Below are 27,170 nucleotides of genomic sequence, written 5' to 3' on the forward strand. Positions count from 1 at the left end.
GCAATCTCAAATTTACTCAGTGATAATTCCCCCCTATACCACTTGAACACCACCTCGTGATCCCCATGGGTGATGAACTTTCAGAAATCCTGTCTTGGTGTGTATCTACGTACATCTATATATTGTATATAAAATAACATGTTCGGACTGATTCATCATCGCCGAGCCAAAACCACTGAAGCTATAAATATCAAATTTTGTGAATAGTTTTGTTTCACGACAGATTCACTTTCTTAGTGAGTTTTTCCATATTCCACCCCTTAGGGGTGGAATGGGTCAAAGGTTCAAAGGTTATATGAAGCAATCATCACTGAGCCGAAGTTGCTTAAGCTGCATAAATATGAAATTTAGTTAGTACTATATTTTATAATGTAGATACACACTAAGACGGGATTTCTGAAAATTCATCAGTGCCATCTTAACGCATGGGCGGCACGGCCCTGGGGCTTCAAAAGAGGGGCCTCACAAAAATGAGATGCGGTTGAAATTTTCTAGAATTTACCAGGTTGCCTCAGAAAAACCACTTGGCCCGAGGGCCCATGATGCTCTCAAGATGGCCCTGGGGGTCATGAGGTGTTTAAGTGTTACGCGGGGAATCATCGCTGAGAGTAATTTTGAGATTGCAAAATCCACACAAACGAAGCCGCGGGTAACAACTGGTTATAAAATATAATACTTATACTAAATTTCATATTTACGGCTTTAGCGATTTCGGCTCAGTGATGATTGCTCTATATAACCTTTGAACCCCCCCCCCCTCTCCCCAGAGGAATGAATTTTGAAATTTGACAATTACAGTTTTCTTAGACTTAAAACTAACATTCGATAATGCTGATTAAAATATTCTAACAAATAAAAACACTTCTGAGCAGGCATACAAGGTAATGTTACTATGTTGGTTTAAAACATATTGCTACAACAGGAAACAAACTGCCATAATAAATGGTATAACACGGATCGGTCCTTGGGCCATTATTATTTCCAGTTTATATTAATGATTTATGTAAAATGAAGTAGAACGGTAAAAAAATTAATCAAATAATTACATAGTAACTAACTCACATATTCACTAGGTCACAGACTCAGTAGCTCACTCCCTCATGGTCTGACTTACTCGCTTCTTGAATCAGTAACTCAATCGCTCACTCCCTCACTACTGACTCACATGGAACTGTTGTCAGTGAATTTTCCAGACACAGGATAAAATATATTTTAAAAAATGTTTTTTTCCTGAAAATCATTTATAGTTTGAATTTTACTGACACATAGGTGCCGGAACCTGGTGGCTCAGACCATTTCAACTCCTCAAATAAATTTTGTGGAGGGGATAAGCGCGCCACCCCCCCCCCAACTAATAATTAATAAATATAAAATGTGTGTAAAGCATTGGCAACTTTCAATCCCCAAAATGTTTATTTCATGTTGGGGTGCCTCTGACACATTTTCGAAGTTTTTCTGCTTAGAAAAATTTCAAATTCTCCTTTTCCTTGATTTAGTGCCCGAGCTGCCCTTGCCCAGAAAGTTACATTTATGGATAGCAAAAAGGTTCCAAAGTATTTTTGCATAAAGAATTTTAGATATCAGTGGTTCTCAAAGTGTGCATCGTGGTTCCTAGGGGTGTCGCTGTGAGTTTGTAACATTGAGACATGTGAGTACCGTTCTGTAAAAAAAATTGTTTGTCTTTTTCTGAACTGTTCTAGAAGGCCACGGAGAAATGATGGCTAGGACAAACAGGGTTGACAAACTTTTGAGAACTACTTGATATGGTATAAATGGAATTATTGCTTACCTAGTTGCTTTTCAAAAAGATGGTCCAAACATGCAGAAGAAGTCTTATCTTGAACAGTTTAAAGGAAATGAATGGCATAAATGAAGAAGCCGCTCTGTCAAGATCCATAAGCAAATTATCCCATATATCTGTCAGTATCAGTCACAAACAAGAGAAATTTTTCTTAACAAAAATCTTGCATTTTCTTTGGGCATTCAATTGGTCTTCTCAAATATGCTTCTCAATCTCCCCGTCAATGCTGAATTTCACTTATTGTAAAACACACTTTTTCCCTGAGGCAAAGTAGGGACTTCTACGAGACACAAACAAGAAAAAAAAGAGGATGTGTGTGTGTGTGCGCTCCCTCTTTCTCTACAAAAAACCTTCATAGGTGCTTGACCATGAAAATAACTATGTGATACGTGCATAGACAGAACAAGCCAGACTGAACAAGATGTATAAGTAAAAGAAAAATTTTTTTTAGTTGTTTTACGAAAGCAATCAGTAAAAGCTTTCCGTTTAATGTGGGTGCTCAAAGCAGCCACAGCACCCTCGGTTTCCAATGCCACTGCTAAAAGATATGGTGTCTGGATACCCTCCATCCCTTAACACTAGGTTTACCAACATTTCTTATATACCTATCTCTACGAACAAGGGTCAATTTGAACCATGACAAAATCACACATTTTCTTTAAAAAACAAGCTATATACTACTATATAAACGTACAATTATAAACGAAACTATGAGATATGTGTACATAAAATATATAATACTTAACATTATATTACATTAATTCTGCATATGTTTTATAGATGTACTTAATTTCGCTTACACATTTTCTGCAAACAGTCTTTTTACATTCTGTACAGGTGTTGTTGGTTTTGTTTCTGTTGCACTATCAGATTTGGTAAGCCTTTCGTCCTTGCTTTCCTGATGCTTATCTCTTTTCTGCATCAGGGTTTTTCAACACAAACACATAGTACATAAACAGAGCCAATTTCCTGGCATTAATGCTTATTTTACTAATGTGTCAAATTGGCCCGTATCGGTAGAGATAGGTACACACACTACATAGAAAACTTCAAAATTAGAAGGCTTTCAAAAGGCAAATTTGGATACGTACTCATTTTGTTGAATGAATAGAAGTCAGTACAAGTGACAGCAAAAAATCTAAATGGTTTCTATAATTTCACTCATGAAATTTGAAATGGGTCAAAATGATCCAGCTAGTAAACATGGTGTTGAGCAAAACCTGAGAATACAAGCAAAAATTGTGAGAAAAAAGGGTGGGGCCTCCTTTATTGGTGCCTAAAGGCTATATCAGTTATTTTGAAACCAGAGGCTTTAAGATTTCAATATGCATAAGAGGGAAAAAGGCAGTTTTTTTTTTTAATTTTTTTTCTTTTTCATGTTTGATATAAGGTAAAAAATGAGAAATCTATGTATGAGATTTTTATTTCTGAATCAATTCTGTGGGTGCTATGTCCTTTCTACAAAACAATGTGGGTTCTCGAGCACCCACAGTACCCATGGCTCTGACACCACTGTTCTTCACATTATAAATTCAGTACAGAGCGCCCCCCCCCCACCATGAAAACTCTGGCTTGGGGACCCACCAAAGATCGCACAGCCTATAGGCCCTGGGGCATATTTCACAAATGCACAGCTATTCCATGATTACATGTTTTGTTTTCAGTGAAGAGCCTTATTCAGCCAATGACATTGCTTCTTGGTTTACGATAATTCCCACTATCATAATATTGCATCATCTGTTGTGCTTTCTGTCAAAAGGCTTCCTATTAACATTATAACTTTGATTAACACTCTGTATGCCACACAAAAATTGTTTAATTTGTCTAAAGGAAAAATAAAAATTCCGTAGTTGATGGAACTGAGTAATGGAAGTAGTAATACATTTCAAAAAAGGTAAAATTTTTATCCTGCAGTGGACTTCACTAAAATTCTAGCACAGGAAATAGCAGGCCAACGCATGTGCCATGTTGGCCTTTTTGTAGCGCTGCTCACTGTTATTCTACTGTAGGCTCCCTTTGGACTCTTCCTTTTTTATTATTAGAGTGCTTTGAGTCACTTTTCTGTCTTTCTTTTTTTAAAATAACTAAAAATAGCTTGTTTTTTTTTCAGAAAGTTAAAATTCAGATAAAAACAATTTCCAGCATAAAAATTGATGCAAGAAATGGATCAAGAACTGCCTTAGGGCCATGTTCTCACCAAGAAATGGAGTTTGCCTGTGAGAAGTGAAATTTAATTATTTGTGTGAATTTTTTCAAAATCATATTTGTGATAATGTTTTAAATAAGAACAAGAACTAAATGAAAAAATGAAAATAAAAAAATCAGTGAGAAATAATAGCACATGACATCTGGCGCCATTTTTTTGTGTTCTGTTTAAGCATAAAAGTTAGTGATTTTAAAATATGAAACACTCCTTTCTTTAATGTTTGCTTTAGAAGAGATGATACATAAGTAGAGGATTTCTGATTAACAGAACTAGTTGAATCTTGAATTAATTGTGAATTAATTCTGAAACATTTCTGATAGCTCACATTTTCTGACCCAAGTTTGGCGAGTTATTGCTATATTGTAGATATTGCTATAGCTGTTTTATTGATGTAATCATAATTTATTTTATGTATTGGGGGAAAATAACATGTTTAAATCACAAAAATGTTCATTTTATTATTTTTAACTAATACAAGGTGAATTCAAATTAACTGAAAAAATCGGCTCTTAAATCATGCTTAATTTCTTTTGTGAGCTTTGGTGACTTATCGCTTATATATTGAGAGTAATTGGCTCAAATTACATCTTCATTAAAAACAATTCTAGTGGAATTATAACCAAAATACCCAGTATTAAAGTATATATCACCAAAAAAAAAAAATGTTTTATATGTTTAGACATGCAGAATGAATTAAATTGCACAGTATGGTAAAAAAATGTACCATTGATGCCACTCTTCATATGCTTAAGAAAAGCTCAAGTTTGTTCTTTTGCTCATCATTTCTTATTTGTTCACTTGGGGGAGGGAAGAAATCTTGGTTGGTTGGGCGATGACTACAGACAAAAATATATATGTTAAAAGGAATCTTGGTGTATTGTTTTCATGAATATTTATTGTAATATAGTTATACTTTTATACATTTATTTAGAGATTCCAAAGGTTAGTTTACAGACCTGCCAACCTTGAAAATGCAAAAGTTCAGTAATTTTCTTACAAAAATCCTGTAATTTCCTACAAAAAATCCCACAATTTTTCCAAAAATTCTGCAATTTCCTACAAAAAATCCCACAATTTTTTCCAAAAATCCTGCAGGCTTACCGTAATTTCCTGAGCATAATATGTGGAGAGAACTACTAAATGTAAAATTAGCAAAATATGTGTATATTTTTTATAAAATAACAGACTGTGTGGATGGATGCAACATTTAGTAAAAGCAACATTTTCTCTTAAAATCACAAAATTTTCCCCCAAATTTCTCAAGATTTCACTATAAAGGAGGGAATAAAATTTACTCACGCAGAGATTACAGGACATTTTTTTTATTCTCATTTTTCAATGCTTTAAAGTAAAATGCCAAAGTGCAACTTATTGCAGCTATGTACTTTCATTCTTGAACATGCATACTTATTGGCAATTTCACTGTCTGGAAACATTTCCTTAAAAAGCACACTGGCATGCTCTGCACAAGATAATGATAAATTATGTTCCATAATGGATGATGTAAATAAACACACTGCATGGATAAAAGCATCAGCAAAATTAAATTTTTTGTTACTTTCAGGGATCTTACAACTTTCCACGTGCTTCTGTGTATAAACACGTTTTATACAACATTCACTTTGCCCCTTAGTGTGCTACAGAAAAATCACAAATGGAGCAGAAAGCAAACTGCTGGACCTTCCTTGATTCGATTATGCAAGGATAATCTACCGTGAAATATTTCTTGAAAACACACCGATTATTTTCGACCAGTCATTATGAGATCTAAAGCCAGGTTTTCCCAGGATTGGGTTTTCTGTGCCACACAACGTGATTCGCCTAGCATGACATGCTGTCCACTCACTGATAAAAACAATAAGGAAAGCAGTATGACTGTTTTCCAACAGAGTGCAATACAGCTTTAAGTCAGATGTGATTGGTCTACTGCTTCTGGAGGAGTCAAATGCGGCATGTGCGTTTTGCCGATCTCTTTATTTTTTGGTGTTTTCTTTCCCTTCACTTCAAAGCGAAGTATGCAGACGACAGAGTAGCTGATGCGAGGGCCATATATTATATAGCTGCCCTGAGCCGATGGGCCCAGCTAGGAAGACACAAATGCATAACGTGATTATGTAACATGTTTTTGCCAATGCGAAATGGTCCAATTCGGTTCTCATGTGGTGCAAATACCTACTCCTAGGAAAACCCAGCTTTACACACCATAATAATAATGGAAAAACAATGATTCCAATTGAGTTAACAGGTTTGAGCGTGTGTGCGTGACCATGCTTCAAAATATCACCATAAAGGTACCCTGGAGCACAGGGTACCTGTACCGGGTACCTTCACAGGGTCTTAGACCTAGTAGCGCCTGGTGCAAAAACAGTAGTCAATGCCCACCCCCCCCCCATCAGGCGCAAATCCAGAGTGATGTGTCAGAAGTGGCAATTTTTGCTAGTCATTTTTGCTACTATCCCATAAAATACGGGACAGATTCATTCTACCATATTATCAGACTCTAGGTGTGGTGATCGTCCCCATCCCCACCACTTGGTTGGATATTAAGGGATGAAGAAGTTGGAAAAGCTTCTTCTAGAGAATGGGATTACTGCTATTTAACTAGTAAACAAGCATAAAACCCAAACTTGTTTGATTTAATTATGAGATTTAAAAAACATTAAAAAAGCAAAATGTGACATGTTCATGCAGGATACTCATCACAAAGGATTTATCTTCATCATACTTATTTGAATTTAAATTTATTATATAATTGATGTAGTGCACGTGCAACTTCCCTTGTGGGAGTTGCTTGCCCGGTTCAAAATATCCAGTAATAAGGTGGCAAACGACAAGTGGAAAATGATTGCAAGTAAACTTTTGCATGAAATATTTATTAAATTCAATATAAAGTTGGTCAATTTTAACAGTAGACTAGTACAACATGGAGCCCTCTATTTGGCATTAATAGAAAGATTCTGGCTCACCAATTGATGATCATCAACAGTCAAACTTTTATGCTGATCAGACATTCTATGTTGTTAGTCACTTCGACGTAGCTTTTCCCCGCATGTATTAGTGAAGGTCTCTCGGTTGAGAGCCAGATCGTTTCGATCAGCACCAGGGGGCCTCTCGGTTGAGAGTCAGATCTATTTCAGAAGTGGCCTCTCGGTTGAGGGCCGGACCACCTTGATCAGCTCCAGGGGGGCCTCTCGGTTGAGGGCCAGACTACTTTGATCAGCTCCAAGGGGCCTCTCGGTTGAGGGCCAGACCACTTTGGTGTCACTTACTATATGTAGCCTTGACAAGGCCAGCTGCTACGTCTATCATCAGCAATGAAGAATTTTGACTATGAAGATTAATTTATGCTTTCGATTCCGGACCTGCCGGGAAACAAATTCAAATACTGCAAACTATTTCATTTCAACTAATTATCAGCTTATTTTCCCAGCCCTAGGCCAATGGATACGGCAGCACGACGGTGAACCGTCCTACTAGAGGGCTTCAGTTGAAAAGAACAAACAAAGGATGAACGCGGTGTGAGAGACAAAGAGGGAGGAATTTATACTCCCATTTCACAAGAAGTTTGGGACCACATGTCCTTGCAAGGCCTTTTCGCCTCAACAAAAATATCGGATTTACATATTCATGCGTCACTATATTATAAACATTACAATTGAATTATTACATAGGAATCTGGCAACATGACACAATCCGGAGAGCTGATCAGACTCTCCCAACTATGTAAACAATAACCAAACAAGACAAAAAGAAATGAAATGTTCCAACGGAGGTCTGCAGCCCCCCGCCAAAAACGAGTACAACTCTATGTTTTCCATACAACGAGACTTGTAATAACTCCCCTGGGAGGTTCTTTAATAAAAAATAAAAATATCTTACCGGACAAACCCTTAAGCCTCGCCCAACTATACAGAATCTGAACCAGACCCCTCCACGAAAATAGCGACATCGCCGTCATGTGGGAAATTAATTTATGTGGGACATCAGTAGCCAGACCTCTGGCCCGTTCTCGTTTGACAGCCGAAAGACCCAACCCGCCGACTGCCGAACTAAGCAAACATTCTGGCCCTTACCGGTTTGCCAGCGGGTCCTCGGGTGGTTTCCGGTAACTGAGAGGTGCCTGGGGTCTAAAATAAGAAGGAATTTCTCACATAACGACAAGATCACCATTAACGTAGAGGGATCGGATCCCGATACGTTACACACGCATCACGTACGGGAAAGCAGATAATAAAAGTGGTTAAATTTAAGTGAAATTATGTATGATTTCTTCATTTGAAATTATCCCTTTCAAACCCAGTACTAAGAAACAGAAGCACCGGGCCCTGCAACTTGGGCATGCCTGTAACTATTCTGAGGTAACTTGGACGGTGCCCCGAGATGAATGGGAGGGGAAGGGCGGGCTTGTAACTCCTCTTTTTTCTGAGCATAACTATTTCGAGGAGACTCCAAGAAAAGACTGCTCCCGAGAAAGCACGCTGCAGCCCTTGGAAGGGGCAGGGCCGTCTTAGGAGTATCATGCCCCCCCCCTCCCCCACAAGCCAAGTCGTTTTTCTGAGCCCCTACCTGGTAAATTCTAGAAAATTTTAACTAGATCTCATTTTCGTGAGACCCTCTACTCTTGAGGATTCCGGGCTGCTCCCGGGTGGGCACCATGCGTTAAGACGGCACTGGGAAAGGGTTGTTTTTTTTTCTCTGTAGATTTTTTTTTTAACCTCGGGGACTTAGTCTTTAATTTCAACGATAATGCACAATTCTTGAAGTTTGGGCTGAACATCCCTGATGTTAAAAAAAGAATATCTAAAGTGAAAAGAAGCAACTCGCACGTTTGTGCATACAGGGTCTAAAAAGATTGTATGATCACCGGTAAAAGTGACAAATGCTGCAAAATTTACTAAACTTACCGAGAAGATTGGTGTTTGTGAGACTTGTACAGAGCGGACTATTCTGAAAAAGAAGTTCGATCTATGGTTCTATTATTTCGAATTCGCTCAGCTAATCTAACTTCCAACTATTCTTCCTACATCTTTTAATGGCAACGAAAGACCACTCAATATGCTCCTGGAAAATCTCGCATTTCTCTCTTTTCAGATGTTATCTTTCAATTTCCTAAGAACTTTTAGTTCCAGAACTTCTTTTTTTCTTGTTTCACGGCGCCAATCCAAATGTTTTCCAATATTTTTTGTATCCATTATGTTTCCCAAATGTTTTCCACTGTGCCTCAAATCGTAATTAATATATAAGCTTACCTTACAGTTACAGGCAGCTAGATTAAGTTCACACTATGATTCGTATTCCATTCGTAGTGGAAAAATTTCATGTTTTAATAAACTGGCACACTATTTAATTAATAAATCTATATGGTGAAACATACCATCGCTCTTACACCTAGTACCTTACCAAGGTGCAAAACAATGATGTGAAGCATATCTTAGGGACAACGATAGCAATGGAATAAAACAATACATATTTTACGCCTCAAACTTTTTTCTTAGTTTCAAAAACAGAAGTGGGGGATCATGATTATGGAATCTGATTTATAAAGCTGTTTAAAAAAATCAAATTGAATTTCCAACATACGTTCCTCATTAGTTTCTTGAAAGAGAAAAGATGTCTTTTTAGAGTCCCGCTGTGGCCACACCTTACCAAGGCCTCCTACACGGAGATACTATCTAGGAGGCTTTACCATTACTCACCGGGTATCTGGAACAAGATCCATGAAACTCTGAAAAGATGTTCAGTTGTGTATGTATGGTTTGTTACAATTTTCAACACAAACATACATTGTACTCAGGGGTGGGTCGAGACAAAATCTCTACCCGAGCGGGACATAATTTTGGGCCCCTGACCTCCCCAATTAAAAAAAAAACAACAACAATTGCTTTTTATACCAGATCTGGTGCTCCTACTGGAGGGGGCAGAAATCATTTCTAACTTTTTTATGCCTTGTCTACCTCAGATTCGGCGCCCTTCTTACAGTGGGCACAAATAATTTTTCCCAATATTTTTTGCCCTTTCATTTCGGATTAGACGCCCTTCTAGAGCAATAGCCAGCGAGCTGCCCCTGGTGGAACTAATACAAAAGTCTGGCGAGTCGGGAGACTGGCCAGAGTGCATGGGTTTTCTCATGAGCACATTTTTCTTTCTCCCCGTGTGACAGGTAGAAACAAGGCCCAAGTGCAGGATCCCTATTTAAAATGGTCAGCAAATCATAGGTTTTAATTCACACACACACACATTCATTGGTTTTTTATATATATATATATATATATTTTTTTTTCGAAATACTGTACTGTATTGGCAATTAGCTTCTGCGTTTTTAACAAAAGTAACACAAGTCAGGAAAAAAGAGCCATGAAAGGCCTCTTTGGCTCAAAATCTTTCCCACATCATAAGACGCCTTCAATTCTTGTAATACTCCTCACAACACAGGAAAATACTTTGGCTCTCGTTAGTAGAAAAATTGGGTGACCACAAGGGTGATTCCTCCATTATTTTTATTTTTTACTGCACAACAAAAGAGAAAGAAATTGCTTCTCCCCCAAAATCTCCCGCAGGGGTAAACGAAAAGAGCTCAAGAGAGAGAGAAAAAAAGAATGTGTATTTTTATCTGACCAAAATCGCTATGTACTGTACATATATAGGTGCACTGCCCATCGATTTTCTTTTTTTTTTGAAAAATAACCGTAATATTATATGCACACATACCTCCAATTTTTTCTCATCTTGGTCATTTTTCATGTATATTTTATAGTTATTTTTTTAAATAAGTACCTTAAAAATATTTTTCTAGTAATGTATATTTAATGCATTTCGGCGCCCCTTCTCATTTCGCGCCCGGTGCAACTGCACCAGTCGCATTGCCGTAAGACCGCCCCTGCTGGAGCACAGCCGACCCTGGAGTAAGGATTGTAAGACATCTCATAAGCACCCCTATTCTGGTATTGCAATTAAAGTGTGGATAACAAAGATTCCTGTAGAAAAAAGAAAAAAACTGTGTTCGAAGATTCGTTTACCGAAAAATATTTTGATTATTTAATAAAAATTTCTATTATTTAACCCAAAAAATATTTTTATTTTTCTTCGATTTTTTCCCTCTTCATCAAACCCGGCAATATGTAATTAAAATCTGGAAACCCTGTAAAATTTTAAAAAATCTGGCATTGCCAGACCAAATCCAGAGAGTTGGCAGGTCTGAGTTAATTAAAGGCCTATTAAGAAAGTCTCGGATGAATAATTATGGGTATTTAATAACCATGCATTCATTATTTTTTGCCACAACTGTAGTTGTAATTTTCTCAATTTACAGTTTTTTTTATTTTTTTATGGCTCATCCAAAGTGTTAATTTTAAATATATATTCATTTTATTTCATTTTCTTCCAGATAAATCACTGTTGAATCACACAGCTAGGAGAAAAGAGCTATACATTATTGTTTATGTTCATATCAGCAACTTGTTTGCAATAAAAAGTGGTCAAATAAAATTCATAATTTCCTGATCTGTTATTGAAATTCAAATTTTAAATCGTCACGCATCAGCTTAGTTGTTGAATACATTGTATCAAACTATATGTATTGTTATGAATATGATAGTTGTTAAGGATTGCTTTCATGAGTTGTGTGTATTATGTTAGCATAATTTGTTTAAAAAATAAATTTATTTATTGAGTTTATGGCTTGAAATAATTGAGCCTATTTGTTTGTGTGCATTATTCAGCAGTTGAAATATATTGAAGAAAATTCTAGTGAAATTACAGAATCATATAAGCTAAAATTTTCATGGAATGGCAGAAATAAATTTCTAATATATAGAGGCATAGATGGTTGTCTCAAAGTTATTAATTACTTTTTCCCATCTATGCATTTTTAATGACTCCAAAGTTATTTCTTTCATTTAATACAGTAGTACATAAAGTAGAAACTAGAGCATAGTTTCCCAACCTTTTTTGTCCCATTGCCCCCCACCACAATCTAACCCATAGGATCCTATGTTATACCTCCATAGCTTCTACCACCCCCTGGAACATTCCACTGCCCCCAGGGGGTGTTAACGCCCACTTTGAGAATCAGAGCTAGAGGATCTTATGGGTTTGCTTGGGGGGAGCAATGCGAGAAAAAAACTTGAAAAGGGAGTGATGGACCAAAGTTAGGAAACTAGAATTTAATCTAAATTTTCATTTCTGTAATCATGTCTTTTTTGGATGTCAACTCACTCCCCCCCCCCCCCCCCCCCACCTTTTAATTAGGAATCAAAAAGTTTTTTTATACTTATATATTTCAGCATTCTATCATTTTTGCTAAAATTTGTTTAAATTCAAAAGCAATACAAAACATTATTGCTTAGGAGTGTTTATTGAATTTTACATCGTAATTGCAAAAACTGCATTGCCCCCTCGAGACAACAGTTTTAAAATATTTTAAAAACATAATTAATTTTTCAAATTCTTTTTATTTTTCTAAATATCTTTCATATATATAAGCATATTTTTTTTTCACAGGAAATTCTGCTAGGTTGCCATGTTAAGTTTCAGACGCAATGTTTTTTTGCTACTTGGCATCATTTATGAGGCAGTAATCAGTGCAACAACCCTATAGGATCCCAGCGAAAGAACAAAATGGCTGCAGACTCGAGCCTGCTATCCCTATTCTAGTTGCCTTAACTAAAATTATGCTTTAGGTAGGTAGCAGTCTTAGCCCCTGATCTGATAACTGAGTTGGTGTAAGTGATACTGACCATGAACCTGAAGACCAAAGTTTAAGTCCAGCTCATTCATTTAAAGTATATTTTTTTCCCTCCTTGTCTGAAAATGATTTAAATCTTTTATTTTTTTAGCTGATACATTACAATATATTTTGCTGTAACTTAAAATTTTAGCATATAATTAAATCAATTAAATATTATCACAATAACATTTAGAAAAAATTATTAAGACCAGTATTCTAAAATATTCTGATATTTTAAATAGATGTTCAAATATTTTATAGCTGTATATGATTATTAACATGCATGCAGGGCAGTAGCGTACCTTTTCTGGACCTCCTTGAAAGGGTTATTATGAAAAAATAAATGTATATGTTTGTGGGGGCCTCATTCAGTTTGGGGCCAGAATTGCCCCAACCTAGTTATAGCCCTGCATGCACAATATATTTTCTCATACTATAATTTATCTGTTTATTTTCAGTTGATTTGCTATCAAAAAATGCATTGATAAATTGGAAACATTTTTTACTAAGATTTGCAAAGATTTTCTATTACATTTTCAGAAATTTGAAACCGTGATCTGCCTTTAGCGGTTTGAATATTTCAGTTTCTGTTCTCCACACACAATGTTTAAATTTGTTCATTTAAAAAATAAAATGTTTTATATTACACTGAAAATAGTGTGATTGCACATTTTAAATGTCTCGTGGAACAGTGATTGAAATATCTACATTGTTTGCACTACTGTTTTTCTGCGATCAGATATGAAAATTAAAATATAGTAGAGTTATGCAAATTATTGCAGAGGCCGAAGCAACAGGATTGGCTGTGTTGTGGAAAAAATCATGTAACTGCGGAATAACGGGGCATTTACTAAAGATGCGGCATAGGAATCATATCCTTTCACTGGAAATCAATACTGTTCCCAAGAGAACTTTCGACTGCAGTGGTTGGGATACTGTGAAAGGTCTGGACAAGCAAAGAAAAAAAAGAAGAAATTTTTTGTTCATCCAGTCTAAATAGCTTTTTCTCCCCACCCATATAATGTTTGCCCCCAGTGTAGGCTGGCTACACATTGATACATAACATTGTTCTTTCCTGTTGCTACTCATGCATATATCGCTTCCCCCCCCCCATCAAGTAGAAAAGAAAAAAAGAAAGAGAAAAAAAATATTGAATTCCACACCTTCTTAAAGCCTAGATTTTAGGGGAGGGAAGGTCTCTAAAGAATCCTAAAAAATCTGTGACCTTTCCTCAAATTGTGCGACTCTTTCGTGAATTCTGCAACCTTTTTCTCATTCCGTGACTTTCCCGTGATGGTAGACTGTAAATAGTTGGGAACTCATATGGAATTTGCCAAATCCTCCTCTATTGTTAAATTTTTTGAACATGTTATATATTTGCATTTGTGTGTTTTTATAATAGAATTTGTCATACATTGTCCTCTTACCTTTTATAAGACGTGCACAATTGCAATCACTTATCTCATTATTTACAGACTAAGAAATATGCGATCTTGATCCCATCACCATTTTGATCATTGTTGTTGCCATTTTAGTTTTGTGAAATCGCTATAAAATTCAATATCATTGTTTCAATAGGTAAAATGGGTGTTCTGCTTTTCTATTGGTCACATTTTATTATGATTTTTTTTTAAGATAGTCTTTCCTTGGAGTTGGATAGTGCCGTATTTGTTATTTCAGGTATAAACACCTGGAGATCTGATGATCACTTTTACGTGTCTTCCGTCCATAACCGCTCTAATGCTTAGCTGATTAGCTCTTGGTGAACTGCCCAACCAACAAAATTCCATTGAAATAATAATCACCAAACTTCACTTCTGCTAGGCACATCCCCTAGCCATCTTATCTTCTTGCGCTCATTAGCTATGGTTCTAGTCATCCGCTGTTCTACTTGTTGTTAACTGTCATCCCAGCTCCACTGTTTCATGTATTATTTAACTTTGGAAACAAATAAAATATTTGGAAAAAAATTTGCAGGTCTACTGGTTCCCCGTTTCGCTACACCCACCTATAATACTGAGCCTCACCAGATCGTCACCTTGTCCATAGCTTAATATAAAAAACTCCCCAAAACAAAATAGCACTATTTCAGTATCCTATAAGATTAACACAATTCAAAGCAAAATGACAAAAAAAAATACTTGGTAACAAAAACAATTTTTGGCCAAAACAATGTACTAGCAACCACAGATAATTCTTTTCTGTCTCTCCTCACAATATATCTATGTCAGAGGTAAAGGACCCATGTCGCAAAAGAGCAGTTTAAAGTTTGTAGTTTTTGTTATGTTTCTTTATTTACAGCTTGCTTATTTATGAATATTTTTCAATAATCCTTTGTACACTTATTCTTTAGACTATTGACTTTCAAATTATAATACTTTAGATTTTTGGGTGTCTTAACTTTTTAATTTAAAAAAATGTTTAAAAGAAAGCGTATGGACATGGTGCCGTCTACCTCAAAGTTAAAAATTAAAAGAACTAATACCTGTGACATAGTGCCTTATGCTTCTATGTTTGATTGTTGAATAAAAATGCATTCTATCATATGAAAAATTGATTTATTCCATTCTCACAACAAATAATATTCATTAAATAATATTAATAACACCAATGCTTAAAAAATGTTGATTGGTATTAAAAAAAAGTTTTTACATCAGTCAAAAACCCAAAAAAAACTTAATTTTCCTGAACACCCGAGTAATCTCGAGCGTTGGTAGATGTTGGTAAATTCTTATAGAAACCATGACACACAAAAGGTAGAAATTGCAACAATATCAAATCTTCATATTTTTGCCCAGGCCCATAACTAGGCTGAGGAGACTGGGGTACTGCCCCAGGGTCCTTAAAAAAATATACATTTATTTTGCATAATAATAACCCTTTTGGGGGGGGGGGGACCAAGAAAATGTCTGCCCTGGGAAGGCACGTCAATTCCGTTTTTGCCTAGAAATTGGTAACAAGTCATTAGTGATGGATAGTAAAGCTTCAGGCCATCTAATGAATACTTCTGTGGGATCTTATTAAATCAAATTCTTTGAAGTCATCATCCAAAGAAGTTTTAAAAAACAACTTTCCAATATCATCTTGACGCAGTGCTGTCTTAACGCACGGGCCCACCCGGACGCGGGGGGTCTCAAGTACAGAGGGAACCTCGTGAAAAATTAGATCTAAAACTTTTGGGAGTAAGCATGTATATTTTGGTAAGCAAGCATTTCTAACCAGGTACGGCCACACAAAAATCTCCATGCCCGAGGGTCCATGATGCTCTTGAGACAGCAGTGTCTTGCTGCAACTGAAGATGAATACATTTAAACATTAAAATATGTGTTTGTCAGTATAATTATTTATCAGCTGATAAACAATGAGTTTAGTTGCTTGGAAGTCTTGGAGTTCCACATTGTGTACTGTGTATTTGGTAGATGTTTAGCATCAAGTTATTACGAATCCTAAGGTATCTGTATTGTCATGTATGATGGGATTTTTTTACCCTTTTCTTTCTATTCGACCATGAACCATGTCAGTTTACATATGGGTGTGGCTCTTTATGAAAACCTTTTGATCTATTCATTGAATCTGTGGGTAGGTTTTCCAAATCTGAAAAAAAAACTAACAAGATACTTATTCTTATTATACCCATAACAATTATCTGTCCATATGATAATTTCTTGAATGATAGACTAAGTTATCACACTATTTTCCCTTTTTAACAGACACAAAGTCATTGCTCTTCTGTCATGAGTTTCTTTACTATCAACCCACATGATGCAATGTGCTGATGAATTAGAGGAATCATAAATAGTAAAATTTCAGCATGGGGAAGTGAGGCATTTGCCCACCCCCACCTCGATTATTGGGCCCAACAGTTGAATAACATATTCACTGACTAAATAAATGTCTTTGACCCAGGTTACAGATGCCTCCTTCCTCTTATGTTTAACTTGGACCCTGACATACACGCACAAACTTTTCAGTTCGCGTGGGCCATATCATAATGAAAAAAAGTGATAAAATTGATGCTGGAATAATTTCTGCATAGTTACGGGGCCTCAAACAATAGTGCATAGTTATATCTACAAACAATGTATGACAATTTTTCCAGATGATGCTGTATCCTTTGTAAGTATACATAGAGATATGAGGCTTCAAGCGTACTTGGTACCCTTTGTCTCTAAGAAAAATGTGACATGATGCCTTTTATGAAGTAAATATGTCTGGAATTTTTTATTGGAATAGAACTTAACATCCTATACCTATGTGTAGAGTAACGAAAGTACAGCAAATAAATAGTGATATCTCAATTTTGTAAAAAAGTACATGGTGCCCTTTATCTCTGGCATAGAGATATATTACACATTCTTTTTTTTAAATCTTCCAAATTTCAGTCTGTCAACTATCTCAATAATGCACAGCAAATTATAAAAAGACATAAGTTTTTTAATAATGATGCTCTTTCGAGACCACTTTCAAAAAGCACAGTGCAAACTTTGTAAATTACAAGGTACAATGTAAATAAATTAAGGTGAACCAGACGGTTTTAATCTATTGTCCATCCTTTTTTCAAAGCGATTTGTTTACACTTTACTGTTCTCAATATGCCAGTATAATTGTTTTCAACAAATGAAGTACTTTCATTTCTACCTCTTTGCTGAACATTGTAAATATTGTTTATGCCTCTACATGCTCTAAAAATAAAGACGACAACTGAATGCTATTGGGTAGCATCAGAATCATCAAACCTAGAATAAGGATATGTATCCCAGTGCTTTGTTATGCAAACTGTTATATATATATATACACACAAAATCTGCACCATAATTTTGAATGATGAATGTTACTGTTCAAGACCATGAAGCAGTAAATAAAAAATTGTTTTTTCCATCCAGACAGAAGTTTTAATGACTACTCTACTTATTGAACCCGCTAACTAAGGAAAAGAAAAATTGAAGCAAATGGTACAAATACAACCCCTAAATAACCTGAAAAACCATACAATTTTTGATTTGGCAGAATCCATAGGCACTGAACCCTAGGGACTGAGGCTCTTCAACCCCACCCCCCAGTAATTTCTGAAAAAAATACGCAATGCACCTTCTCTCCCCTGCATATGCATTTGAGTCCTGTATATACAGGATGACCAGCAACTTCAGAGCCCCTCCCCCCAATATTTTCATGTCTGCACCTTTGGCACAATCATTAATTGCAATCTATTAAATTTGTATTATTTGGCAATATACTGATATGTAGCCAAGTGGGCAATCACCTCATGGGATATAATAAATGCCCCGTTGTGTGCTATAGCATTTTTAGGAGGTTTGAAACAAAAGTTTTTAGTAGGTATATCTATGGCTGTTAGATTAAACTTTTTGAGAATCAGCTTGATCTTAAGTGAGACCATTGAGTAGAAAATTCAGGAAACCAGCAAGAGAAATCACTTTGGAAAATATTACTGAGAGGCCCCTCAATGAAAATGTAGTTATACCATACGATCCAATGGTCTCACTTAAGATCAAGCCGATTCTCAAAATGTTTAACCTACAGTCATAGATGTGCCTACTAAAAACTTTTATTTCAAACCTTCTAAAGATGCTATACCACAGAATAAACAATGTGTGTGGGGCAATAATTTTATTCCATGCTACGATTGCCTGCTTGGCTACATAGGACAAACAAGGAAACCCATAAAAACTAGATTAAATAAATATGCTTGATGTGTTAAAAATCAAGAATTTGAAAAATCTACCATCGCCACTCACTGCTGGCAAGAGGGCGATAAATTAAAATTTCAGGAAGCGAGATTTTTCCACAAAGTAAAGTCCACGGCAGATTTAGACTTCTACGAAGGCACATAAATTCAGACCTTCAAAAATAAATTAGTAAACTACAATAAATCAACTCCATTGATTGCTAAGCCACTGCTTAAATTCATTATGAGCGGGAATTTAAAGAAAATTTGAATAGACCAATCGGATAGCTCCATTTCGCAAGCAACCAATCAGGTTGTGGCAAAACACTTATACACAGGTGCTTTACTTCATTCTTACCACAGCGTTTGACTTAAACGGACGTACAGTTTTTTGTTCCGCTGAACAACCAAGATTGAAGATTTGGTAATGAATCCAAGTTGGATACTCGGTCTGCGCAATATTCTTAACCTCTGAAGAGGACATCCATAGCATATCAAAATGCATAAGGAGTTTTTTAGTATTTCTTGGTATTTGCCTTATTCGTTGACGATTTTTTGAGAATATATTCATTATTCCCTCCTCAATTAAAATCAATTGCATGAATCTTGTTGATAGGATTTGATAGAAAAGTAGAACAAAAACCTAGAAAAAATGACAACAGTAGGACATTTTACAAATAAATAGGAAAAGTAACACAAGTGGAAGCCTTGTATTATTTCATTTATTATGACAGATCTGTAGCAAATTTTATAGAAACTTACATATATATTCAATAAATAATTACCTTCATTACCACCTGTTTCCTGGGGTGGATCAGACACTGCTATGGCTAAATCACTAAACACATAAAAAGAAAAAGCAGGAAATAATTTAAAATAATCATACAGTTCATACAGGATGTTATGTAACAAAACAGTGAATGAACTTTAAATGATGAATTCAACAACAATACAGAGATACTGCCATTAACAAATACCTCGGCTAACAAATTTTTCGACTAATGAAGATTTTTTAGCAGTTTCTCTGCCTTGTCTAACAAATATGGATTTGGCTATTGAACATTTCTGTTGATATCAATGCAAAGGCTAACTTTAAACTGCGGTGTCGCGAGTCAAATGTGCGCATGAATTAAAATGAACCCAATGAATTACTGCCACTCAAGCTAGATTAATTCATGCCTTTCCAGAAGATCCTATGTTTCTTTTTTAAGACAAGAGAAAATGCATTCAGATAAAAAACAGGAGGGGAGCCTAAACTTGAATGTTTTCAGTACATACAATAAGACATTTGATGCCAAACTAAATGGTCTGAACAATTCTAGGAGCTTATCTTTTCCATCTGTATATATGAGAGAAATGAATTGACAAACTACCCCAAACTTTTTGTTCACCAATATTTTTGAAACCTACAGAAAATTTTTGACTATACTTGAGACAAACTATAAACTTAAAATGTAACAATTTAGTATTCAATGAGATATGGGCAATCTAAGCAAATGACAATCTAATTACAGTCTTCACTGTAACTTTTCTTCGGGTAAAATTGATAACAGAAGACTGGTTCCTTGTTTTTGGAGAACTAACTTTGATGTTTTGAGAGGAAGATTAGCTGAATTTTTCATAGACTGATTGGAATCAATCGGGATGGTAAGTCAATGGGAAGAATTTAGTACGAAGCTGTCCTGTTTTGCACTATGTCATACCCTTTGTTCGAAAAAAGCGTATTTGTACATCGCACCCTCTATGGTTCACGGATAGCGTGCACAACCTTTATCTTGAAAAGAAAAGAGCATTCAGTGAGTATAAAAGTGGACGAGATGACATATTATTTGTTTACTGATAAAAGAGTGCTGAAGAAAGCAATAAGGGATAGTAAAAAGGAAGTTGAATTTAGGTTGGCAGATAACATAGGCTCTGACCCAAAATCATTTTTAGATACGTCAATAATGGATGCAAGGGGACAGTTGGCCCCCTGTCGATAGGAGGGTCATGGCTAGAGAGCAATGTAGGCATGTGTAGTGCTTTCAATGACTTTTTCGTGTTGGTTTTTAATGGAGATAATGATATTCAATATACGGGTGTTGCATTTTGTAATAAAATCCTCAACGATATTCAAGGAGAAAACGTGAAGGTCTTAAATATTCTAAGAAATGTATGTGCAAGCAAAGCACCAGATGATATACATCCCAGGGTCCTCAGGGAATGTACTAATGAATTGTTGGAGCCAGTCGCAAAAATATACAGGAGTAGTGTTGCTGAGGGTATCGTCCCAAGAGATTGGAAACTTGCCAATGAGGTTCCGATATTTAAAAAGCGTTGTAAAGAAGCTGTGTTTAATTATCGTCCAGAGAGTTTCATGAGCTCTATCCCAAAAATTTTGGGAATTATTAAAATTCAATTGGTGAAGTGGATAAACAAAAATATATATGTATATAATGTATTACCAGATAATCTCACCATGGGTTCAGGGAGGGGAAGTCATGTGTAACTAACCACCTTTGCTTCGGTGATCATGTGACAGACTTTGGGTAAGGCTAAAAATGTAGATGTTGTTTGCCTTGATTTCCAGAAGGTATTCGATCGTGTCCAACATGGTAAACTCATGAAGCGTTTACATGAGATTGGAATTGGAGGCAAATTGCTGAAATGGATAGAATCATGGTTAAGAGATAGGTCACAACGAATTATAGTGAACAGGGAATTCTTTGATTGGACAAGCATCACAAGTGAAGTTCCTCAAGGAAGTGCCCTTAGCCCCATACTTTTATCAGTTTTTATCGATAAACTCGATCAGGGTATCAATGGGATTGCTAGCAAATTTGAAGATGACGTGAAGCTAATGGGGGGTAATCGGGAATCAAAGCAATAGGGAGTTGCTCCAGACCAACTTAAACATGATTGCAGCATGGGTAAATGAATAGAGCATAATGTTTAGCATTGACAATGCATGGTTGCTCATTTTGGTTCGAACAACCCTGGTTCTCTTACAAGTTGAATAATGTCACTATCCCGGATGCAACTAGGGTCACCGATTGGAGAATTCTCATTGATGAGTGGCTTTTTTAGGTTTTCTGAACATTGCTCAGCGGTTGTCAAAAAAGCGAATAGAATGCTTGGTCTCATTTTCAAAAAGGTCTCTTTGCGTTCTCCTAAAGTCATTCTTCCGCTTTTCCAATGTCTACTTCGTCCTGAGGTTTTGGAGACCATACTTACAGAGGGACCTGACTTAGTTGAAGGGGTACACAGAAGAGCTACGCATGTCCTTATTGGCACACAGGGCTTGACTTCATTTTTTGAATATGTTTACATTGGATGAACGCGGTTGTCACGGAGATATGATCAAAGTGTTCAAAATTTTCAACGGGATGGATAGGATGGACCATGAATTAATAATACACCGTTAATTGACTGCTTTTACAAGGGGACACCAGTATCGATTGGTGAGGGACAATGCAAGGTTATGGTGTCGCAGGGAATTTTTCTCCAATAGGGCTGTTAATAAATGGAATAGCTTACCTCCGGAGCTGGTAAATTCTAACACAACTGACACGTTTAAAAAGAAATACGATAAACATGTCAGGGTAAATCGAGAAGCTATCCATACATATAATTAGACAGCCATAAGTATTCTTTACGGGCATTGTATAATATTTCATCATGTATATATATTGTTTGTAATTGCATTTTTAATTGTGTTGCTATATTTTTGTTATGGCCATCTTTTTCTCAGCCACCTTGTTGGGCCACTCGCCTGTTGTGGCATTGTATTTGTAAAAGCATTTATAACTTAATTTATCTCGCACTCTCAGCTGTTCGCAATGAGCTCATGTATGTGTCTTTATACATATATCATGTGTGGCGTCACAAGTGGAGTTCCTCAAGGAAGTGTCCTTGGCCTCCTTACTTTTTTGACTTTTTATCAATAAACTTGATCAAGGTATCAATGGGATTGTCAGCATATTCGCAGATGATGTGAAGCTGATGAGAGTTGCCTGGAATCAAAGCGATAGGGAGTTAAAACAGGATTGCAGCATGGGCAAATGAATGGAATAGCATTGACAAGTGCATGGTCGCTCCTTTTGGTTTGAACCACAACCACGTTTCTTTTACTAGTTTAATGGTGTCGCTATCCCATATGCAACTGGGGTCACCGATTTGGCAATTCTCATTGACGAGCGGCTTAAGTTTTCTGAACATTGTTCAGCGGTGGTCAAAAAGGTAAATAGAATGCTTGGTCTCATTTTCAAAAAGGTCTCATTGCATACTTTTAAAGTCATTCTTCCGTTTTTCCGAGGCTTAGTTCATCCTGGACTGGAGTATGCTGTAAAGTTTTGGAGACCATACCTACAGAGGGACATAGACTTGGTTGAAGGGGTGCAGAGAAGAGCTACGCATGTCCTTATTGGCACACAGGGCTTGAGTTATGAAAAGACTTCATTTTTGAATATGTTTACATTAGATAAACGCAGGTGCCTGGGAGATATGATCGAAGTGTTAAAATTTTTTGATAGGATGGACCATGAATTATTAGTACACCAAGGGCATAGCGAGGGGGGGGACTTGGGGTCTGTCTCCCCCCCCCCAGAAATATGAGAAAATGATCGAAAAAAAGGGAAAAGATGGCAAAATCTATTGTTTTATCATTTTGGTCCCCAAACAAAGTTTCTGGCTACACCCCTGTAGCACACCGTCAATTGACTGCTTTTACAAGGGGGCACCAGTATCGCTTGGCAAGGGACAATGTGAGGTTATGGTGTTACAGGGAATTTTTCTCTAATAGGGTTGTTAATAAATAGAATTTACCCCCAAAGCATAATGTTTTGTGATGTTCTGCAAGGAGCCCTCAGCTGACTGAAAATGTTCTGCGTTAAAAATTCACATATACATAATAGCGTTTTTCTACACTCTTCTTAAAATTCTTCCAGATTGTTCTGCAACAGCACTGGCTGTTCTGCAACGTACGTCGCACATTTCGACATATTCTGCTTTGGGGAAATTTACTACCTTCAGGGGTAAGCTATTCCAACACAATTGGCACGTTTAAAAATAAAAAATATGATAAGCATGTAGGGGTAAATCGAGAAGTTATCCATACTTAGATTAAGACACCCATAAGAATTCTTATGGGGCATTGTATAATATTTCATCATGTATATATATTGTTTGTGATTGCATTTTCAATTGGGTTGCTGTATTTTTGAAATATATGACATCCATTCTCAGCCACTTTGTTGGGCGTTGTGACGTTTTATTTGTATGATTTTTAATAACACATACAAAGGAAATATAAATTTTATTTTTTCATAATTTGGTTGTCAAATATATAGTGCAACTTATATAAAAAATTCCAGTTTTTAATCTTTCAAAAAATCCTTTATAAATACTAAAAAGCACTAAGAAAAGACAAATACCGGCTGAAGGTGGAAATGATCAACATCATAGTTTGATAGAGAATTTACAGAAAGATGAGAAACTGAATAACTTTTATTTTACATTATATACACAACCCAGCTGGGTTCCTAGGTGTTCTCTATGATGTAGACATATCATTTCAGTGTCTCACACTCACGCGGATGGGAAAGGAATCTCCTAGAATGTCTAGACCACTCAGTTTGATGCTACGAGTCTTGCACCGAAAGAACGTATGCACTTGAGCATCCAAGTATAGGTTTTTTTTCTCCTTTTAATGCATTTTTTGTTTAATTCATTTAATCACTCATTTCACACAAAATGGCTCAAAAGCTTTCTGGAAGAGAAATAAAGGTACAGGTGGAAAGTGATTTTCAGGCAGACATAAATTTATCAAGCTAGTGAGATGATGATGCATGAAAATTCAGCTTACAATGGTTGCACGTTTTCTGAGTGCATGCATCCACATGAACTAAAATATTCATTAGCTAACGTAAAAGTATCACAGAAAATATCTTCATCAGCAAAAAAAATTTGCAAGGGGAAACATTACTGTATGTGTCATACCACTTGTGTTTTAGACCTGTTGAGTCTTGGTTTGAGCTTTTTTTTCTGAAAGACAATTTATTATCACTTTTTACTCATAGCTCAAGCCTTGTGTGCCCACAAGAGCATCCACAGCTCTTCTCTGCACCACCTCAACCAACTCTATAGGTATGGTCTCCAGAACTTTACAGCATACTCCAGTCCAGAACAAACTAGGCCTCTAAAAGTGGAAGAATGAATTCAAAAGAATGCGAAGTGACCTTTTTTGAAAATGAAACCAAGCACTCTATTCGCTTTTCTTAACTACTGCTGAACAGTGCTCAGAAAACCTAAGCCGTTCATAAATAAGAATATCCAGATCGATGAACCTAGTTGTAACAGGAATAATAACACCATTCCGCTCATAAGTCAAACGTGTGTTGTTCTAACCAGAATGAGTGACCATGCACTTGTCAATGCTAAATGTCGTACTCCGTTCATTTGCCGGTGTGACAATCCTAATCAAGTTGGTCTGGATTGGTCCTTATCGCTTTGATTCCAGACAACCCTCATCAGTTTCACATCTGTGAATCTGCTAACAATCCCATTGATACCTTGGTCACGTTTATTGATAGAAAGTCAAAAAAAGTATGGGGCCAAGGACACTTCCTTGAGGAACTCCACTTGTGATGCTTGTCCAATCAAAGAACTCCCTGTTCACTATAACTTGTTGTGACCTATCTCTTAACCACGATTCCATCCAATTCAGCAAGTTGCCTCCAATTCCAATCTTGTGTAAACGCTTCATGAGTTTACCATGTTGGACACGATCGAATACCTTCTGGAAATCAAGGCAAACAACATCTACATTTTTAGCTTTACCCAAAGTCTGTCACATGATCACCGAAGCAAAGGTGGTTAGTTACACATGACTTCCCCCTGCCTGAACCCATGGTAAGATTATCTGGCAATACATTATATACATATATATTTTTGTTTATCCACTTCACCTAGATTGCCTTTAAATAATAATTTCCAAAATTTTTGAGAAAGAGCTCATGAAACTCTCTGGACAACAATTAAACACAGCTTCTCTACAACGCTTTTTAAATATCGGAACTACATTGGCAAGCTTCCAATCCCTTGGGATGATACCCCTCAGCAACACTTCTCTTGTAAATCTGGGCCACTGGCACCAACAGTTCATTAGCACATTCCCAGACGCCCCTCCTAGGATAGATATCATCTGGTCCTGCTGCTTTGCTTGCACATACATTTTTTAAAAGACACAAGACCTCCACATGTTCCACTTGAATATCGTCGAGGATTTCATTATCTCATGCAACACTCGTACACTGAATATTGTTCTCTCTATTAAAACCTGAGACAAAAAAAAATCATTGAATGCACTCTAGACATACTTGCTTAACTCTCTACCCTGGACCTTTTTAATGAGAGGGGGCCAAATCTTCCCTTTATGTCCACTATTGATGTACCTGATAAATGAGTTTAAGTCAGTGCCATCGTTATCTATCAACTTAGATTCAATTTGTTTTTTACTATCCCTTTCTTCAATGCCCTTTTTTTAACAGTAAACGATGACAGGTCACCTCGTCCACTTTTATATTTCCTGTGAATGCTTTTTCCTTTTCAAGATAACGATTATGAAGATCAAAGACAATATAAGTATATGATTTTCCAAGGGACTTATATTCATCCAGTGCAGATCCATGAAAATCATACTAATGTTTTCTTGTATTATTAATCATTTTATATATATGTGTGTTTGTACACATACGGCATATATTGGTTTGCTCCCATGGTTTTCAAGCATGTGGTTATTTGCTTCTCTCAATAATATATAACTTTATATATTATTAATAATATTCATATTTTCCATATATGTTTTAACCAGAGTTTTTCACTTTGAAGTTTTTTCTTGTGTGAATCCAAGGTATTGCAAATTTTTGGTCACAAATAGATGAATTGCTTTTTTTTATTACAGTTTTACGATGAAGAATGATTTGAGACTGGGTTCCATTATATCTAATATTTCTTTGAATTTGTCTTATCTTAAACCAATCTGTATTTCTGAATAGAAAGAGTAGTAGTCTATAAACATGTTTTACGGACATTGAATATATAGTCATTTATTTGGATATTTAATGAATGAGTATTATGTGTGATTATATTTATAATCAAAACTAGGGCGGTGCGACCGGTGCAATTGCACCGGGCAGAAAATAATAGGGGGCGCCGAAAGAAGGTAGAAAAATTATATTCACATAAATAGAAAATCTTTAAAGTATTTAAAAACAAAAATTATTGTACAAAATATATAACCCAGTAGCACAATGATATAGTACAATATGTGGACCATATCGTTATAGATCGAAACGTCAGAGGAATATCAGATGTCATAACTATGATATAGAACGATCTCGTCCTATATGGTGCAAATTATTTATGATATTAATTGATCAAGTCTTTAATTTTTCAGTTGAATAGGCATTTGATTCCATGTGAATAATCTTTACTTTGAAGGACAACAACTTGGAATAATAAAATATTTTGATATAGTTTGAAATACATAGATGTATATCGTGAACCTGACAAAGATCACGATATCAGATTCACAATATCAACCTGATATAGATTTATCTTAGGAGACATAGCTCTATATCCTGAACCTGACAGATCTATATCATGAACCTGACAAAGATATATATCAGACACACAATACGCTAATATATCAACATATTTTGTGTGCCTTCAAATAAAAATATTGCCTTCAAATAAAAATATTGCCTTTGAATAAAAA

The 27,170-nt window shown here is 36.1% G+C and overlaps 1 protein-coding gene across 4 annotated transcripts in view; it reads right to left on the minus strand.

Moving 5' to 3' along the window:
- Positions 1-27,170, minus strand: part of LOC149080327 (bridging integrator 2-like) — a 428,403-nt gene that overhangs the window by 169,792 nt on the left and 231,441 nt on the right. For all 4 annotated transcript variants that reach the window (XM_089239465.1, XM_089239462.1, XM_089239463.1 and 1 more), the window contains one exon: positions 19,201-19,253. In XM_089239465.1, the coding sequence (XP_089095591.1) occupies positions 19,201-19,253 (53 nt within the window). The remainder of the gene's footprint in view (positions 1-19,200; positions 19,254-27,170) is intronic.

Source organism: Pholcus phalangioides, unplaced genomic scaffold, assembly GCF_987345545.1.
Source record: "Pholcus phalangioides strain wild (caught in Gottingen) unplaced genomic scaffold, Ppha-v1.0 ptg000011l_1, whole genome shotgun sequence".
Lineage (NCBI taxonomy): Eukaryota > Metazoa > Arthropoda > Arachnida > Araneae > Pholcidae > Pholcus > Pholcus phalangioides.